The sequence below is a fragment of the Aethalodelphis obliquidens genome, unplaced genomic scaffold (genome assembly GCF_003676395.1).
Source record: "Aethalodelphis obliquidens isolate GAN/ISIS:26980383/991018 unplaced genomic scaffold, ASM367639v1 scaffold9, whole genome shotgun sequence".
NCBI classification, from domain to species: domain Eukaryota; kingdom Metazoa; phylum Chordata; class Mammalia; order Artiodactyla; family Delphinidae; genus Aethalodelphis; species Aethalodelphis obliquidens.
The window spans coordinates 24,688,152-24,708,052 of record NW_020837953.1 but is presented as its reverse complement, the minus strand read 5'-3'; the positions used below and the strand labels follow the sequence as shown (position 1 = coordinate 24,708,052).

At 34.1% G+C, this 19,901-nt stretch overlaps 1 protein-coding gene across 3 annotated transcripts in view; it reads left to right on the top strand.

Annotated features, from left to right (window-relative positions):
* ZMYM4 (zinc finger MYM-type containing 4) overlaps positions 1-19,901 on the top strand; it is a 175,909-nt gene that overhangs the window by 108,065 nt on the left and 47,943 nt on the right. For all 3 annotated transcript variants that reach the window (XM_027109145.1, XM_027109147.1, XM_027109146.1), the window contains exons 3-9: positions 4,678-5,202; positions 6,898-6,959; positions 7,308-7,478; positions 14,357-14,441; positions 14,672-14,927; positions 18,776-18,950; positions 19,062-19,274. In XM_027109145.1, the coding sequence (XP_026964946.1) occupies positions 4,678-5,202; positions 6,898-6,959; positions 7,308-7,478; positions 14,357-14,441; positions 14,672-14,927; positions 18,776-18,950; positions 19,062-19,274 (1,487 nt within the window). The remainder of the gene's footprint in view (positions 1-4,677; positions 5,203-6,897; positions 6,960-7,307; positions 7,479-14,356; positions 14,442-14,671; positions 14,928-18,775; positions 18,951-19,061; positions 19,275-19,901) is intronic.

The window sequence follows — 19,901 nt, the reverse complement described above, 5'->3', positions numbered from 1 at the left end:
AATTCCTCTTTGGGATCTTTTTTGTGGTTTGCAGATTCCTAATATATGTATCCTCTGGCTTTTTCTCTTTTGTCATTTTTAAGCACTCTTCCTCATGCCTGTTCAATTCCAGCCCTATATTCCTTGCTTTCCCTCAAACATACCAAGCCTGTTCACAGTGTCTAAAAACTAGCTAGGAATCTTCTGTGAGAAATTTGCTTTCAAGTGTTTCATTATCTACCGTGATCCCCAAATATAATTTTAGTGTTGCATTTTTTCTGTAGATGTAGACTCCGAGAAACAGAAGCTATTTCTTTTATTTGGGCCACAAGAATGAGTACAATTCTGTTCCATTTAATTACATATATTAAAATATAACTAACATAATTTAATCTCATAAGATTTTATGCAGCCTACAGATTTATTGTGTGATAACTAGCAAAATTGCAAATTCACATTAGATGCTTTATTAGAAATTGCCATCTCTGAAAAGGCTTGAGTGCACTCAAATAAGGATAAAATTTTTTTTTCAATAGACAATAGATGCATGTGCTTCAAAACTCAAGATACAGAAGGATATGCTTTGAAGAGTTAGTGTTTCTGTCTTATAGCCACCTGATTCTGGTGTCACAGAAAATCAGTGGAAGGTATTTTAATGTATAAACAATTGTACATACACATAAATTATAAAACATACAGCAGTGGTAGGATAACATATACATGTATATTCTTCCTCACTCAGATATTTTTACTAATTGACCCTGAGAACTCGTATAAAGTTGCCTCATTCTTTTTAACAGCTATATGATATTCCATTATAGGTATGTACTGTAATTAATTGAGCCTCACTGTTGAACAGATAGGCTGTTTCCAGTCTTTGCTGCTTATACATGTTCTTTTTCATAGATCTTTTGAGAAATATCTGTAGGATAAATTCTTAGAAGTTGAATTGCTGGATCAAGAGGTATGTGTATTTAAAGTATCATGAATATTTGCCTGGTTGCTCTTTTTTACGACTGTACCATTTTATACTTCCTCTAATAGTATTCTACTACAGGGATTGGCAGACTTTTTTTCTGTTAAGGGCCACATAGTAAATATTAATATTTTAGGCTTTTCAGCTCACATACGGTCTATGCCACACTCTTCTTTGTATACTTTTCTGGCCTCAGGTCATAGTCTGGCAGCTTTGGCCAATAGCATAGCTGCCAGGCTGTTATCAAAACCTTTTGTCTTTTATCAGCCTGCTGTATGAACCTGTTATCTAATTGCATTATTAATTTGCATTTCACTTATGAGCAAAGTTCAACCTTAGTGTTTCCTTTCCTGTGAAATGTTTGTTCAGATCCTTTGCTTTTACAAATGTATTTGCTTTTTGGTATCTTCATTGAACTATGAGTCTTAATCTTTATCCATTAGGGAAATGACCTTTCGTGATATAAAGTGCAGTAAAATTGTTTTCAACAACTTTGTCTTTAATCTTTTGGTTTGGGTTATGTTTTCTTTAGGAATTTTTTTATAGTCACATTTGGTCTTTTATTCAGTAAATCAGTCTTTTATTCTAGGTTTTGTCATTCTTAGAGAGGTTTTTCCTCTAAAAATAATTCTTCCATGGTTTTTTTAATACTAGTGTTTTATTTTCTATGTCTAAACCTTAAATACATCTGGAAGTTATTTTGGTATGAGTTAGGAATCCAGTTTTTTCAGGTGGTTACCTTTTTTCCCAGTACCATATCCTGAATTAAAACATAGAGATTTTGGAAGTTGCTTGCAATGTTACTTTTTAGTTGACTTCTTACATACTGTAGAACTTAGATTAAACTGTTGATCACACAAAGTGCATATTTCATGCATGAAACAGTTACTGAGCATATGCTGTGTGGTCAGGTAGTAAGGATAAACTGTTGTAAAGAGGAGGTTCTAACCCTGACCTTTAGCTGCTTACAGTCTGGCAAATTTATCACACTATATGTATGTGTGTGTTTTAACACCCTGCTCCTTTATTTTATTTTATTATTATTATTTTTTTTGCGGTACACGGGCCTCTCACTGTTGTGGCCTCTCCCGTCGCGGAGCACAGGCTCCGGACGCGCAGGCTCAGCGGCCATGGCTCACAGGCCTAGCCGCTCCGCGGCATGTGGGATCTTCCCGGACCGGGGCACGAACCCGTGTCCCCTGCATCGGCAGGCGGACTCTCAACCACTGCGCCACCAGGGAAGCCCCACCCTGCTCCTTTATTTATATTTTCTCCTTAACCTTCTGTTATTATGAAAATTTTCAACTAGAACAATTGGAAGAACAGTATAGTGAATATAGTTTTGTGCATGCTCTCTCATCCCTCCCTGCTTTTCTCTCTGTAGTTTTTTTTTTTTTTTTGCGGTACGCGGGCCTCTCACTGCTGTGGCCTCTCCCGTTGCGGAGCACAGGCTCCGGACGCGCAGGCTCAGCGGCCATGGCTCACGGGCCCAGCCGCTCCGCAGCATGTGGGATCCTCCCAGACCGGGGCACGAACCCGTGTCCCCTGCATCGGCAGGCAGACTCTCAACCACTGCGCCACCAGGGAAGCCCTTCTCTCTGTAATATATATACTGTGTGAAAGTAAGTTGTAGAAATTCCTAAGATTTTATTAGCATCTTTGTTTGAATTAATTACTTAGTTAAGTGAAAATGGTGATTTTCTAATTTTATTATTTCCTCCATTTGTCTGTTTTTCTGGTTCGCTGAGGAGAGGGAATCATAGCTATCTTTTTCATCTAGCATAGTACTTATCACGGAGTGATTTCCTAATAAATAAGTGCTGAATGAATGAGTGAGTACTTTAGGCTGTGGGATGTTATTGAAGGATTTCAAGTGAAGGTATAATGTAGAATGATTAATGGTGTAGAAAGATAATTCTGATGTCTTTATGGAGGAGAGCAACTTGAAGAAAGCTTTCGTTTGGACCCTGTATCAGTTAGAACTTGATTATAAGTAATCCAACTCAAATCAAATCAGCTTGAACAAAAAGAGGAATTTATCCTGGATCATGGAACCCAGGGAATGATTTGAAGATCCAGCCACACAAAGGGTTCATCTGGGCTTCAGGAACAAATAAAAGCAAGGCTGTCGGTGCCACTAATATTTTTAGTCTTTGCTTCACTCTGTGTTTTTACCAGTTCTAGTTTGTCTGCTCATGGACCAATTAAATATGGTTTCAGGGCAGGATTTGTAAGAATATGGTTGACTCCTAGATATCATGTGGATTGAGTTAGTACACTGTTAACAGAAAGAGATGTGGAGTGTTGGAATGGTACCAAGTGGAGGAGATGGATTTGAGAGAGATATTAATTAATACAGTTTGCAGAATTTGTCCAAGAGGAAGGAGAATTGGAGTGATTCTCTTTTTTATCTTGAGCAAATTGCTGACTTGGTGATGCTGTTAATTAAATGACGGGAAAACAAGAAAGTATGCTTGGAACGGGAACATGATGAATTTGGTTTTAGAAGTGCTAAGTTAAAGGTCCCTAGGGGACCTATAGAAGCTAATTGAATATAGATATCTGAAGTTTGGAAGAAAGGTCTAAGCTAAAATGCTTAGGAAGTCAACAGCAAAGTCAAGGCTATAGTGGTGAATAAAATAGTCTGAGTGTATAAAATGAGGCGAGAATTGGAATATTGAGCACATAAAGCAGAGGAAGAGACATATAAAATAAATTAATAGGACAATTATAAAACTAGGGAACAATACAAAAAAACCAAAGGTATTTTATCTAGGAGGGATATGCCACATAAGGATTGAAAAAATAATTGGACTTGACCATGAGGAAATCATTGATGATCTTAATGAGAGAAGTTCCGATGCGAAGTTGGGAACCAGATTGCATTAAGTTCAAAGGATTAATGACTGGGAGATGAAGTAGAAACAAACCAATGTAAACTTTTTCCCTAGGAGTTTGTGAAAGAAAGGTGAATTAGGTCAGGAAAAAGAAATAACAGGGCTAAGTTTTTTTTGTTTGTTTTATTTGGGGATGGAAGAGACTTTAGCATGTAGTTTTGAACAGTAAACAGTTTTTAATATATATTCTGGCTTGGATAAATTTTATTTTTATGTTTAAATATTTACCATTATAAACATTAACTGCTGTAAGTGTTTATTAGAGTTAGTGCAGAGAAATTAGGACTCTGAGGTCAGAGATCTGGGTTCTAATCTCAGCTCCCCAGAGTAGTCTCTATGATAACTATAATTATCACTTTTATATTCCCTTCTATGTGTCAGTCACTGTGTTATTAGGCCCTTTTTACATACTGTCATTAAACCTCACCACAAATTAATCTCCAAGGTGAGTATTACACTGTTTTACAGATAAAGAAGCCTGAGCGTTTACTTCTCAGGATCACATAGATTTTCAGTTAATCATGCTATGATTCCAACACAGATATGTCTAATTCTGAAGTTGGTGCTCTTTTTTTCTATATTGCATTGACTTTCTTTCTAACCTGAAATAGTTTCTCAAGTTTTACGTCCCTATTTCCTTATCTGTCAGATAGGGATATTTTATCTGTCACACCTATATCAAAGTGCTAATTGAATACCACAGTATTATTATCTATATTTTGTTTGAAAAGAAAAAATATATATTTGGTTAAATGCCAGACAGACCTTATAAATATGGTCATCTTTAGCACTATCATTTGTCTAAACAGTATTTTACTTTTTAAGGTGGTGGTATCATGGATACAGAAATGTCTGAAGATATAGACCACAACTTAACTCCTACCCTTGACAGCATGTCTTATGGAATGCCGAATCAAACAGGATCTGAAAATTCATTGCTGGATGAAGATGATTATTTTTTGAACTCTGGGGATCTTGCAGGAATTCCAGTCGTTGGTAGTGACAATGAGGATGAACAGGATTTTAGTTCAAAGGACAATCTTGTTTCTTCAATTCATACTGATGATAGCTTGGAAGTAGAGAGAAGAGTCACACAGCATGAATCAGACAATGAAAATGAAATACAGATTCAAAATAAATTAAAAAAAGACTTTCCTAAACAATTTGATCAGGTTTCTGTCTTTAAATCAATACGGAAAGATTTTAGTCTAGTAAGAGAAAACAGCAAAGAGACTTTTTCTGGAAAGGAGAAAAATAGAGACCTAACTTATCTTGAACGTGAAAAACGGTTGGATAAACCCCATAAAGAGTTGGATTCAAGGTTGAAAAGCAGTTTTTTTGATAAAGCAGGTAATAATTGTTGGAATAGAGCCATAAAACAATAAATAACGTACTGATAATAATACAGCTTTTATTACTTCTGATGCTAAGCAAAGTATGAACAGTTAAATTCATTGTAAGCTTGTCATTTTTCTTTTATCCTTGTTCTTTGCAGAGTGACTGAATTTCTCCCAGTAACTATTGGTAATGGTATAAATGGTTGAAAAATAGCTCTAAACCTCATTTCTCCCTCCCCTGGTTGCAATATTTTGATGAGAAGGCAAGATACTCGAATCACCTGTTCATATTCTTTGGTTGAACATTGGAACCTGAAGTTGGATTTAACTTCTTTGTGCTGTAAGCACTAATTCAAACTGCTGTCCCACAAATTAGTCCAAATTAGGGAGGGTTTTTCTTTTTGATAACATTTCTATTTTATGTTTTAGAAGTTTCTTGAGACTCCTCTTGAGCCTCTTTGCCCAGCGTACCCTATACTTAGCTTCAGTTCCATTCTTGAATATACACATTTTCTTATTTCTGTGCCTCTCTTTCCTCCTGCTGTTCCATTTGCCTGAATGTCGTTTTCTCTCTTTGTATATATGCCTGTAAAAGTGCTTCTTATTCAACAACACCTAACTCATAAACCTCTTCTGCCCTATGGTCATCCCTAACCTCTCTACATCAAGAATGTTTGTTTCCTTATCTATATTTCCATAGCATTTTGTTTATGCCTCATTATTTATAGTACTTATCACACGGTATTATAGCTCTATTTGTTTTGCCTTACGTGCTAGTGTAGGAGTTTATTGAGGGCCAGATTGTATCTTATTCATCTTTGTGTTCTTGGGGCCTAATGTGGTGTAGTGAAAATAGTAATATTTCAATAAATGTTCAATAGGTGTGAAAGAAAGCTTGGTAGAATATACCAATCCTTATATTTCTTTTGACAGTGCTAGGAAAACTATGATTGAAAGAACAAATCAGTATTGTTAAAAATAACAATTAATTTAAGTATCCATTATGTACAAGACTCTACAAGGGTATACTGTATTTTTCAGTTTATATTATTCAATATGTATTTTTAGTATCCCTATGAGGGATAAATTTTAAGGGTACTTATCTTCAAGGAACATAGTGTCTAATAGCAGAAGGGACAAGACAAGTCAAGTAGCAGAAGTGTCAACGACCAGTTGAATAGCATAAAACTTAATTTATAATTAAAGACAGTAGTAGAAGAGTTTGTTATAAGGCAGCATAATAAAATTTCTATCAAATAACTGAAACTGTTTTAGGTATTCTTAGGAGAGAGATGATTTTTAACTCAGTGGACAAGGGCAGGTTTTATAGAGGAGAGGTGAATTTTGAACTGAGCTGAGTCTGGAAGACTGTATAAATATTAGGATAGAGGGGACTTGGAATGATATAAGCAGAAATGGGGAAGAACAAACATAAGTAATTTTCAGAACATAGTGGATAATGTAACCACTTTATTTAGGTTTGAACAAGGAAAGAGCATGAGGCAAGGCTAAAAGTTAGATGGGGCCAGATTGTTTGTTTTCAGTGAAACTACCTTTTGGGTATTTTTGGTACCCATTTCACTCTAATGAGCAGCTTCATTGGAAAAGAGAGGTGATTATCAAATGATAGCTTTTAGGTCACTCTTTGTAAGATTTGTTATTCATATACATGTGTTTGTTTTGTTTTGTTTTGTTTTTCTTTCAATAGCTAATCAAGTTGAAGAAACATTACATACCCATTTACCACAAACCCCAGAAACAAACTTTAGGGTAAGTTTTCAGTGTGTATGTAGATTGCTATAACTGTGGCAAGTTTTCTTTATGTGATTTTCTAAACTGTAACTATATGTGTTAGGTAGAGCGCTGATTTTATTTTTTTTAATTTCCTTTATTATTTTCGTAAGGACATCTTTGGAGATGTTCTCAGAAGCCTCTGCTCTTAGATTCTTTATTTGTATTTGATATTTAGACATATATCACATTTACTTGTAAGCATAGGGACTCTAATGAATGTCCGTAGAGTTCTTCATTTCCAGTGAGCTTTTCTTTGGGTGTTAAACCTGAAGAGGAATAATTTTAAAATCTGAATATTTATTAATCCTTTATATTGTGTTTTAGGATTCCAGCTATCCATTTGCCAATAAAGAATCCATTGGTTCGGAACTGGGGAATTCCTTTGCATCAAATGTTAGAATTAAAGAAGAACCTTTGGATGATGAGTATGACAAAGCAATGGCACCACAGCAGGGACTACTAGACAAAATTAAAGATGAACCTGACAATGCTCAAGTAAACATTTCACCTTTTCTTCCCCCTTCTTTTTGTTCCACACATGAATTATTCATTCAAGAAAGGAAGTTCTTGATTAAGAAGTGAAGTGTTGTGTTGATGGGGTGAGAGGAGACTCTTAATGAAGGTTGAGGCAATTGAATTATCTTATAAGAATAATACTAAGGAATCAACCAAAGTTATAGGAAACTTTGTCCAAGTAGTAGTTAAGGCTTTTAATCTACATCGTTCCTTAATACCACTGTTCTGTGAATTTTACATTTTCAGTTCAGGATTAGGCAAAGTGAGTCTTCAAGGATTTGAGATTGATACAGCAGACATGGCTGAAGGTTTATGATGGTTTATGAGTTTATGGTGTGATTGAGTTTATATAAGGTAGTAATAAGCCTTTTGCAGTTGCTGCTAATGAAGTATAGGCTATGTATGGATTTAAGTGTTTTTCAGGAGGGATTAATGGGATTAATTAATCTTTGGAAAAATTAGGTGATTGAAGATCCAGTTCATTAGATCAGTGGGTAGAAGATAAAGGAGGTTTTGATGCTTTGATGGGTGATATAGGATTCCAGTTTTGAGATCTGTGAGTAATAAGGGTAAGGATAGAGCTCTGTTATTTCAAGGTTGCTCTGGAGGTAAAAGTCATAAAGATTCTGTAAGTGTGAATGCTGAAGTCAGTGAAGTTATCCATGCAATTGACGACATTGCAGTGGTTGGAACGGAATAAAGATGCTGTAATCATTTTGGAACGTAGGAAAAGGACCAAGGGATGAATATGCAATAGAGCAGTTGTTTGAGGGTGTTCTGTGTTTTATACAGCTGGTATGAGTGCAGAGGCTGAGAAGTAAAGATAGCATGAATTAGCTATTTTTTTGAAATGACATTTGATGTGGAGAAAGCTTACCTTTCCATATCTTTCTTTTATGTTAGGGGGGTTGAGAATGTGAGACTTCCGTGGAAGAAGTTTTTTTCACTCAGATGTCTCTTAGCAGGGTTTCTCAGCACTATTGACACTTGGGGCCAGGTAATTCTTTGTTGTGAGGGGCTGTCCTGTGCATTGTAGGGTGTTTAGAAGCATCCTTGACCTCTACCTACTAGATGCCAGTAGTACCATGTCTCCAGACATTGCCAAATGTCCCCTGGGGGACAAAATCCTCTGCTTTTGAGAACCACTCTTTTAGAGTAAGGAAATGGAAGAATAGGTGGTTTATAGATGTAGGTGATTTATGTGAGTCAGATTGATGCTTCAATTAAGTGAGAATGCCATGGTGCCCAGTGGAGGGTAGCTGTATAGGGTAGTGATGATAAAGCTGTAGAGTTGGATGGCTGTGAGTGTGGTAGCTACAAAGATGGTAGAGAAGGAATATGAAAATATCTGAATAATGAAAACATGTTAATAAAAGCAGGCAAAGTGGAGGTCGTGGATATCTGAATTAGAGATAAGGAAGTGTCCTGACACCTAGGGGAGGTTCATATGGCAGTGTATGCTTTAGAAGACTACTACCATGCCTATACAGGGCAGATCTCCTGTCTTTTAAGTGCCCCAATCTGGACATGGGAAATCCATAAGAAATCATAATGCTGGCAGGGTACCAAAGACGTCACTTTCTGCCTGTACATGACCCAGTGACACTTTCCTTGAGCTGAAAAGGCAGTTATAGCAAAGACCAAACACATTGTGGGAAGAGGGCATCAGGAAAGGTTATTTGTATTGGGTTGGCCAGAAGGTTCGTTCAGGTTTTTCTGTAATGTCTTATGGAAAAATCTGAATGAACCTTTTGGCCAACCCAATATTACTGTTTTGAAAACAATCAGAGATTCCAGTGACTGGAGGATACCAACAGGGTGGAACAGTAAGGACACAGAAACACCTACATTTTTATCACTATTCAAAGTGTAATAATGTGTTATAAAATGCCGTATATGAAGTTTCATCATGATTTTGGGGAAGAACTTCCCTAAGGGCTCACCACCTGATTGACTGGACTCTTTGAAACCAAGCAGGAATCTGTGTAAGTTCTAGGCATAAGGTCCAGAAGCATTCTTTGCCCTGACCCCACAATAAGGCAGTTCCAGCATGTGAGTGGTAAAACTAGGTGTTCTCTGAGAAGTCCTTTCTGTTATCAGCTGCACCAATCCTGTGGGATCATACCTTTGATAACTCTTCTAGAAATCCCTGACCTCATGTTAAACTATGGATACCTGGTTCTTTCTTTTTTTTCCATCCCTTCCTTACCTTCTCTCTCCCCCTCCTCTCCCTTTCCCTCCTACTTCCTCTCCCCCCCTCCTATTTCCTCTCCCCTTCTCCCACCTCCTTCTTCATTGTCCTGTTCTTTTAGGTATTTCTCCTCAGTGCCCATTGGAAATCTATATTCCTTGTTCAACACTGCCTAATGCTTTATTATTCTTATTCATTTCCCATAGACTGGAAAAAGGAGTTCCAACAAATTATTCTCTTAGACTCTGAAAACAGTACTATAACCTAATGCTCATAAAATACTGATAGATTTAACAGCTGTGGTCAGTCTTTACTTTTGACCATCAGTTACTTGTAATAACTTTTCTCTTGGTGTAATAAGATCATAGCTTTAGCTTCTGGCACCTCGTCAAAACCTCCCTTGGCTTTTCTCTTTGCTTAACTTGTAGCTCTGCTTTCAACTCACTTCCTTATTCTCCTTTTTACACAGTTCACTTTGGTCTTAATTTTTTTACTTTCCCATGTAAATCACTAAGATACTGAAATGTATGTTTTATATATATATTTACTTCTTCCCAATTGTTCTTATTTCTTCAGTTATAATTTTCTGGGTTTGCCAGTTGTCATCCTCCTGCCTCTGTTACTGGCGTAGCATCATTTGTCCTCCCAGTTACATTTCTTCATTCAAATCCTATTGCATGTTACTATAATATATTCTGTATATAATACTTACAGATACTTTTATGTGTACTATGTTGTTTCATCCTCCAATATAAGAAGGCCAGAGTAGATGATATTAACTCTATGTTTAGGTGAGGGAACTGAGATTCATAGAGGTTAATAAGTTAGTTACTCAAGGCCATATGGCCAGGAAGGAGCCAATCAGCGGCCTTCATCAAGGCCTTATTATTATAGTCTACCAAACTTTCTGTAAATAAAAGTTGTTTAAAAAAATGACTAGAGAAGTTTTTAAAATAAAAACTTTAAAGAGCCAGAGACGTCATTTTTTCTTCTCCCCTTTTCTGTAGTTTCTGAAAGCTGGAAATTCAGTAAATATTATATTAAAATCATGATTTTTTTTCTTTTCTTTTTGCTCATAATAAAAGGAGAGCTGATCTGTAATCTCTCATTGAAGTAAATGGATTAGAATGGGAAAGCAAATTAATTAATTGTCACAATAGTGAGTCATATAGTCTTGGCAAATGGAATGCAGTAATTAAATGTTGGGGCTTGTTTTTTTAGCCATGTCAAGTTAACTTGGTTATAGAAACTGGGTTCTTCATTTCTAAAATACTGTCTTGGGATACTGATACATACTTTATGGTAAATAAAGGGAAGGTAAAGATATTGTGGTAGAGGATTTTTTGGTTTTGTTTTGACACCTGTTTTTCTGTTTCTGAAAGCTTTTGGGTCATCAGATTTTCAATTCTCAAGTTATTAGTCATTGATTTTTTATTAAATATTTGTAAAATTAATCATTGTTGGGAGGATACTAACATAAACATGATTATGCCTTGAAGGCATTGTGGGGTGTACAAGCAGAGTACTTAAGATATATTCTTACTTTACTATATTATATAAGTAATATGTACTTGAGGCTTAAGGAATGTATCAGAAGTTTGAAATAACTGTCACAGACAGTGAGAAAGAGAGCTGACTGGAGACCATGAAAGTATGCCCATGAATACTGATTTTTTTTCTGGAGTTTTCTGAGATTTAAAAAAATTTTTTACTTGTAATATGCTTTCATATACTATATAATGTAGGAATGTTATGATGAATCAATATTAGAAAATCTCTTAATATACGTAACTTCATCAACAGGTCAAATAAGACTAGATATATAGATAGATAGACAGATGCCGAAAGACATTTCATGTAATTCACTATGCATTTCTTATAATAGATACTCTCTTGATCAGGTAAGGAAATACCTACTTCTGATCAATAACAGTCATTGAATTTAAAAGTAAAATGATGGAAACCTTCTGTTAATAATAACTAAATGAACACAAATTACTGATGTCAGCATTATTATTTAACTCTTGTTGGATTTTCGACCCAATACATGTTAAAGAAATTAGAAGAAATAATGGAAAAGGGGAGACAAAATTATCATCATTTACTGGTAAGGATCTTTATTAGAAAATTAATAGAATTCTTGAAAGTTCAGTGGAGTAGCTAGTTGAATTTTAGTTGTATAAAACAGAGAAATATTTCTATAAATCAGTTGTTTCCCAGTTAGACAATATTATGAAAAGATATACTGTTTCCTACAGCAGAGCAACTAAAAAGTGCTTGTATCAGATAAAACAACTTGAATGAATGCAGAGACTTTTTTTTAATATAAGATATTAGTTATTCCTAAATTAAGATACAGTATGGATACAATTATGAAAATATCAGTGGTTTCTTATGTTTTGAAGAAAAATAAATAGGCATGCACACACACGTTATGTTACATGTATGCTCTAAACATTAGAGATGTGGTGAACTATTAAATGATTAAACATCTCACAGTTATTTTCATTAGGATAGTGTGATATCATAAGAGTAGTCAGCCTGATAGTGATGCAGAATAGATTGCCATAAAAGAGATATTTTTAGAGGAAGTTGATATGTTAATGGTGAGTGGAAGGAATTCATCAGCTATTCAAAGAAAGAAAAATGCTCATTATATATCAAAATAAATATCAATAAATCACAGATGGATTAAAGCAGGAGTTGGCAAATTATCTTTCAGCAGTGGGCCAAATCCAGCCTGCCCTCTTTGTTTCTGTTTTGTTTTTCTGCATACTGTTTTTATAGTTTTATTGGATCATTGCCACATTCATTCATTTACATATTATCTATGGGTACTTTTGCTCTACCAGGGCAGACTTGAGTAGTCATGATAACATGGCCTGAAAAGTCAAAAATATTTAGTATCTGGCCCTTTGCAGATAAAGTTTGCTGACCTCTGGATTAAAGGACTGTATTATAAACAATGAAAACTTTCTTAGTATTTTATTGTGGAAGTAGAACTTTGTAAGAAATAGAAGGAATCGCAAAGGTAAAAACTGTCAATTTTTTGGCATAAAAATGGAAACTTCAGTATGTAAAATTTATCTCATAGTACATATTGAGGAAATGTTGATAACAGATGTTGTCAGAGGTTAATCTTGTTACCTTATAATGCTTTTTTTGTAAATGGATATTAAAAAAATTGGGAACTAAAACAAGAATGGGAAGAGACTTTTAAGTGGCTTTTATCACAAATTGCTAGAATAAATAAAATTAAGGTTTTAAAAAACAATCTGTCATTGTGCATCAAGAACCTTTACTATGTACTTATTTACCTAGTAATTCCACTTTAAGATTCTTTCCTTAGGAGATAATCCTAAATATGAGTGTATGAGTATTCACAGAGATGTTCATCATGGCATTACCGATAAAAGCGAATGTGTGGAAACAAGTGAACCAACACTGGGTTGTGGTTATGTAATTTCAGTGCCATTCAAGGCTATCAAATTGGAGACTGAGGCCAAGGGAAAAATTAGTAATACTGATCCTGTCTTTACTTATTTAAAGTTTTGGTATTTTGTTTATCATGGATTATGGCATTTTAAAAAATATTACTGAGATTTTTGGTGCCTTAATTTGTGCCTGAGGCAAGTGCCTCACCTCACCCCAGTCTCATCCTTATGTAATCTGATATGTCTATTAAATAATATATATCAGTATTTTCTCGAATTCCAGTAATGTACAGACACGTCTTATCACAAAAAAAGGCGGTATGTTGGAGTTGCCTGAGAATTCCAAGAATAAGACGTCTTTCAGGGTTTTGCAAGTTTCAGTGTGATAAACAGTGAATTAAAATACAAAGTTAAATCTACCACTTAGGGGCTTCACAATGCAATAATAGAATTGTAAAAGCTAACAACAGCACTAAAAACTTGTTGTACAACTCAGTTATATGTGGTTATTCATGACTAAAAATATATTTACATTCACTAAAAAAATTATTGAAATAAAAACCCAGACTTTTAAAATATTTTTTTTAGAATTCTCAGACTGCCTGGTCTGCCTTTACAGACCTCAGGGATTCTTGGACTTCAACCTTAGAAACACTGATATTTAGCCACTAGAATTTATTTTAGAGTAATATGTGATAATATGCAAATGTTCAGTTGATTCAAGTGACCAAAAAATCATTTTATAAGAATGCTATATTCAGTATAATTACAGCTGTGTGAAGAAACACATACGGCAGGGGAAAAGACTGGAAAGAAATATAACAAAAGAGTAACAGTGGTGGTTTTGGGGTAATGGAAATATGATTAGAATTTTTTTCTCATTTCTACTTGTCTAAATTTTGTATAGTAAGTGTGTATTACTTTTATAATAGATAAACAGCAACTTAAAATACTGTAATAATATTAAGAATTTAAAAAATAATTTGTGAATATCTGGTAGTGCTATAGGCTAGATAGCTACTGTCATTTTTTACCTCAACTCTCAGCGTGTAATAACATGTTATATACCCTTATTGTAATTATAGTTTGCTTGCTATTACTTATTAATGTTAATGTAGTAAACATTTTCCACCCCTATATAGCCATAGTAAAATGTCTTGAATATCTGGATTTCTTTAGATACATTGTATTTATTTTTTCTTTACATATTTATTTATTTTTCTTTTTAAAAGGAGTATAGTCATGGCCAACAGCAAAAAACTCAAGAAGGGGAACTGAAAATTAGTGCTGTGTTTTCAGTCAGTGGCAGTCCTCTTGGTAAGAAGCAGAACTGAATGAATGAATCATGTTTATTTATTCTGACCAGTATGAGTGAGAGGAAGTATCTACTTATATTAGTAAACTAGGCAGTTTAGAATGGCTTTAATTGTGTATTGCATAATTAGTGTTGGGTTTCAAGACTAGCTCTAGAAGAGAAAGAAAGGATGCCTACTTAAAATTCATGGTAAAAAGTAAAACTTTTTTTTTTTAATTTTTTTTTTTTAAAGCTCCACAGTTGACTACTGGCTTTCAGCCTTCACTGGCATCATCTGGCATGAATAAAATGCTTCCTTCAGTTCCAGCCACAGCTGTTCGAGTTTCCTGTTCTGGTTGTAAAAAAATCCTCCAGAAGGGGCAAACTGCTTATCAGAGGAAAGGGTCTACTCAGCTATTCTGCTCTACACTGTGCCTCACTGGATATACAGTTCCACCTGCCCGCCCACCGCCTCCTCCCACTAAGAAAACTTGTTCAAGTTGCTCAAAGTATAGCAGAATTCTAAATTATCGTCTTTGCTTTCTTTCTTTCAAGATACTTTGTTCTTATTTATGTATTGTTTAATTTTCTACCTTTCTGTGTTTTTTGAGAAATATCACATTGTTTACTACGAACATGTTGTTGCTGCTTTTAATCTTTCTGGACGCTAGGTGCTCAGCTTTCTTTTAACTTTAAGTAATGTGCCTTTTATATAATAAGAGGTGCTTTTGAAATGTACTTTACTATCCTTGTTAGTTGAGATGCTTGAGAAAACAAAAACTATGCCATTTAGGGGTATTACATGACCACAATATTTTATCTTGTAACTGTAGGCAATAGATGCTTAGATGCAACAAATATTTAATGTTTATGTAATGTTTTCTATTAGGTAGTTGGAATTCATTTAATACTTTTCATCTTAACTTTAATTGGATTCCAGTGTATGTATTTTTATTTTCTCAGTATCTCAGGTATCTCAGAGGTTGTATTTCAGTGTTTAACAACAAAAAATTATGACCTTAGATCCTAATAAAATCATCCTGATATATTTGAGGAATATGAACTAATTTAGGCTAATTTTGCAATGTGGTCATTAGACACTGTTTAAATAAGTCAGAAAAAGATGAATAATGCTCTTGTTCTGAAATATTTTGGCTTCTATTATTAAGCTACTCAAACCATGATTTATTAGTTTCGATATTTGTACTTAGAGTACCTCACATGGATGCTGCCCTTTCTCTGTCTAGAAAGGGAAAAGATGCTCCCTCTTCTGGTTCAATTGGAAAACGTATAGAAAGAAACTTCTAAAAGAAATCTGAGTATGGTTAGAAGATGTTCTAGAAGTTATATGTGCATCCCCTTATGTTTCAAGTTTAATTTAGTAAAAATAGACTTCTGTTTGAATTATGAAACATGTTTAAAAAAGAATACTTATAGATGATATCTAATTTCTATATTCCAGTATATTCATCCTTTCTAAGATCAAATCAACTAGAAAATTATAATTTTTATGAGGTTCTTTGTTCTTTTCCTATTTTGCTATGAAATAATTTCACGTAAAAACTTCCTTTTATGTTTCTTTATTTAATTCTTACTTTAGCGATCAGCGCTTTCTAAAATTTCAGCAGTATTTCTCCTTTCATAATAATAGTCATAGATACTTAGTGCAAAGATTTAACAGTGAATTTCAAAATGACCATAGGAAACTCATGGAAGTTTTAAAATGTGTGCCTTCTTTCTGTGTTTTTAAATTCTTGTCCATACATGTTGTTCTTCTCATCTAAATTTACTATATCTCTTTGGTCTCTGGTGTTTGCCTTGCTTTATCTGGAGATGGTCATTTTTACCTGCATGTCATATCTTAGCTCTGTCTGATCTTATGTAATTTAATTATTTTAAAGATTAAATGTTCTTCTTTTGTAATGTTTGGTCTTATCCATGAATTTTAACCTGTCGTTCTTTGACTTTTAACTGTTCTACCTTTTCATTCACTTACTCTGTTATCTTTTTTTTTTATCCCGCTTTCTTTTCCATTCACCCCTTTCTGTTCTTCTTTCAGGTACTCCTTGCCTGCCTATCACCTCAACTTTTCTTTTTCATTTTCTGTCTTTCTTAATTTTCCCCCCTTCTCTTCTTACAGAACACCTTTTTCTCTTGTTGCTCAGTTCTCAACCATTTATCAGTCTTGTTTTTCTTTGTATTCCATTTCATTTTCTGTACTACTCTTTCATCTCCTTTTCACCACTTTTCCTTTCCTTCCCTTTTTCCTCTCTTATTTACACAGTCATTACAGCAGTTTGGGATAGTCTGGTTTATCTGATTATAAAATTATTGATTTGGATTGTGCCTGAAATATAAGGAAGTTAGATTCAAAGAAGTTAAATGATTTGCTCAGTGTCACATAGCTGGGTAGTTCTGGCACATGCATTTTCCCCTCTAGATAGTCCATGCATCGAACAGGTTTAATTTGTAAGTCAGTCCCTATAAGAAGGATTTTTACTTTAATTTGAATAGGTGGAGATAGAAAAGATTTCCTTCCTGATAACTACTGCTGTTTTTGTAGACCACTAGAAATATAGCAGCAGCACTTAGGTTGAAAGAAACTCCTTAGCTGTTTGGAGTAACAATTTTATTTTTGTTAGTCTTTTATTAACCAAATCTCTTAGCATCTTGAATTTAACCTAAACTCTGAATATGTTTTGGCTAAATCATTTGATTTTTAGATTTCATTAGTAATAGGGACCTAACAATTTGTTTTAAAAAAATCAGTTTCAAATCCTACACTTTAAAAGAGGTAACTTGGAGGGTACTTTTGTTAATACTGTTAGAAAGATCAGTTTTCTTGATAATAATGGCAGTAAGAGAGGTAACTGTTTCAGGGTTGTCTGTACCATCTGAATTTTTACTATCTGAAATGAGATTGCTCCTTCTCATTCTGATAAGATGTAATCTGTTACAATAAAATGTAATGCAGTTGGATGTTAAGCATACTGAGAGTAGTGAGAAGTAGCTACTTTTATGATTCTATTGCTTTGGTCCACGCTGTTCTCCAACTTTTATCTCCTTAGCCTTCTAGAAAATATCTATTTAAGGTCCAGCTAAAATACCACCTTTTGGGTAGCTTTTCATGTCACATCTTGTCTGAAATAATTGTTTCTTCATTTCTATTTCTGTAGTACATTTTATGTATATAAATACATTTTTCAAAATTATTTTACTTTTTTATATTAAGAATGCTTCTTTTATGGTATTTTATATATCATTTGTCTATTTGTCCCAGTATACCGTGAGCTCCTTGAGGGCTTGTACCATATCTTGACATAGGGCTGGGCTAGTCCCTGGCTCAAGGTAACTGCTCATTAAATACCCTTATAAATGAAATAGATTAAAACCCAATAAAAAGTAGCTGGAAAGGCCAAAAAAAAAAAATGCAGGTAATAGAGCACTCTCAAGCTACTAAGTATTGAAGATGAGGTGTGATGTTGTGTATTACAGCATAGTACAATACAATATCAGGTGCTCCTTGTGATGAGTCCCATTATATTTACTATTATCTTTTTTTTGAAGCAGAGATATTTGTAATCTTTTCTAAAAAGTACTATATTAGTATAATCTGCTTAAAATGTAAGAGTGAATATAACAGTTTATTTACTAAATATTATGTGAGTGTATACTCATGGGAGAGAGACATTGTTTACAGAATTTCATCAAGGTATTTTTAAAATTGGTTTTTAAAATGGTTTGTACTTAAGCGATAAACTACTATGTAAGAAGAGTAATTTGGGAGTGGGATAAGGGGTGGAGTGGTAGGGAGTCTTAATCCTTAGGGTTTTAATCTTCATTGTCTTTTACTGCTAATGCTTACAAATTGAATTATTTAGATCTGGAAATGTTCAATTTTATATAATCATGCTAGAATATGCACTGTGTAGTTTGAAATGTATTCCTACTTTTAAAAGATAGTGGCTTTAAAATTTTTCAAGTGTAATGTTAAAGAGTATTTTTGAACATATAGGAGAGCCTAAGGAAGAAAATGAAAATCTTCTATAATCCTACCTACTAGAGATAGTGAATGATAAATGTCTGATGTATATCTTTTTAATCTTGAAACATAGTGTACTAATCCTGACAACAGTTCTATGAACTAAGCCGTGTATTAGTTTCATTTTATACAACAGAGGTTGAGGATCAAAGTGATTTATCACTTTATTCAAGAAAACCCAGGTTTTCAGATTTAAATACCAATGCCCTTTCCCTACACTTTTAATTGCCTTTGTTCTATTTGATACTTTTAGTTGACAAAAAGGAAAAAAATGAATTATACTATGACTTATTTTATCTTTGTTGTCATTTTTAGAGACATTTTAAATCCAAAGGATGTGATCAGTGCCCAGTTTGAAAATACCACCACTAGTAAAGATTTTTGTAGTCAGTCATGTTTGTCAACATATGAACTGAAAAGAAAACCTGTTGTTACCATAAATACGAATAGCATTTCAACCAAATGCAGCATGTGTCAGAAGAATGCTGTTGTAAGTTATCTTTTTACTTTAGTGGGGGAAGGAGTCTGATATTTGTGCTTAAAGGACAGCTTTTGATGGTCTTTGCTTGTTGTTTCTAAGTTATTACTTTATAATTCCTAGATTCGACATGAAGTTAATTACCAGAATGTGGTACATAAACTTTGCAGTGATGCCTGCTTTTCTAAGTTTCGCTCTGCTAACAACCTCACCATGAACTGTTGTGAAAACTGTGGGGGTTACTGCTACAGTGGCTCTGGACAATGCCACATGCTCCAGATAGAGGGACAGGCTAAGAAGTTTTGTAGTTCCACGTGTGTCACAGCATATAAGCAGGTACATGACCATATTTAATCCTGACGTCTTTGTTCCTTTCAGAAGGATTGAATTTTTTGGATAGAAATTATTTATGAAAATGTCACAAAAATATTAATTTCTTGTTATTAGCTTAATTAATATTTTTTGCATGTAAATAGTATTTTTCAAATGCATGTGTGTTAAAAAACTCTTGTTATAGAGTTTTATAAGTACCATATACAGTTGTACCTCAGTATCCATGGGGAATTGGTTCCAGGAACCCTGAGGATATCAAAATCTGAGAGTGCTCAAGTCCCTTATATAAAATGGTGTAGTAATTGTATATAACCTACACACATTCTCCTGCATACTTTAAATCATCTCTAGATTATTTATAATACCTAATACAATGTAAATGCCATGTAAATAGTTGCCAGTGTGCAGCAAATTCTTTTCCTTTTTGGAATTTTCTGGAATATTTTCGATCTGCATTTGGTTAAATCTGCAGATGTGGGACCCAGGGATATGGAGGGCAGACTGTATTTCTCTCAATGCATTTGAAATATCGATACATGTTTTTAGGGTATGGATTATTTTATTTAAAACATGATTAATGTTTTTGAACAGATTTTGAAAATGCAGAAAAGCACAAAGAAGAAAAAATTA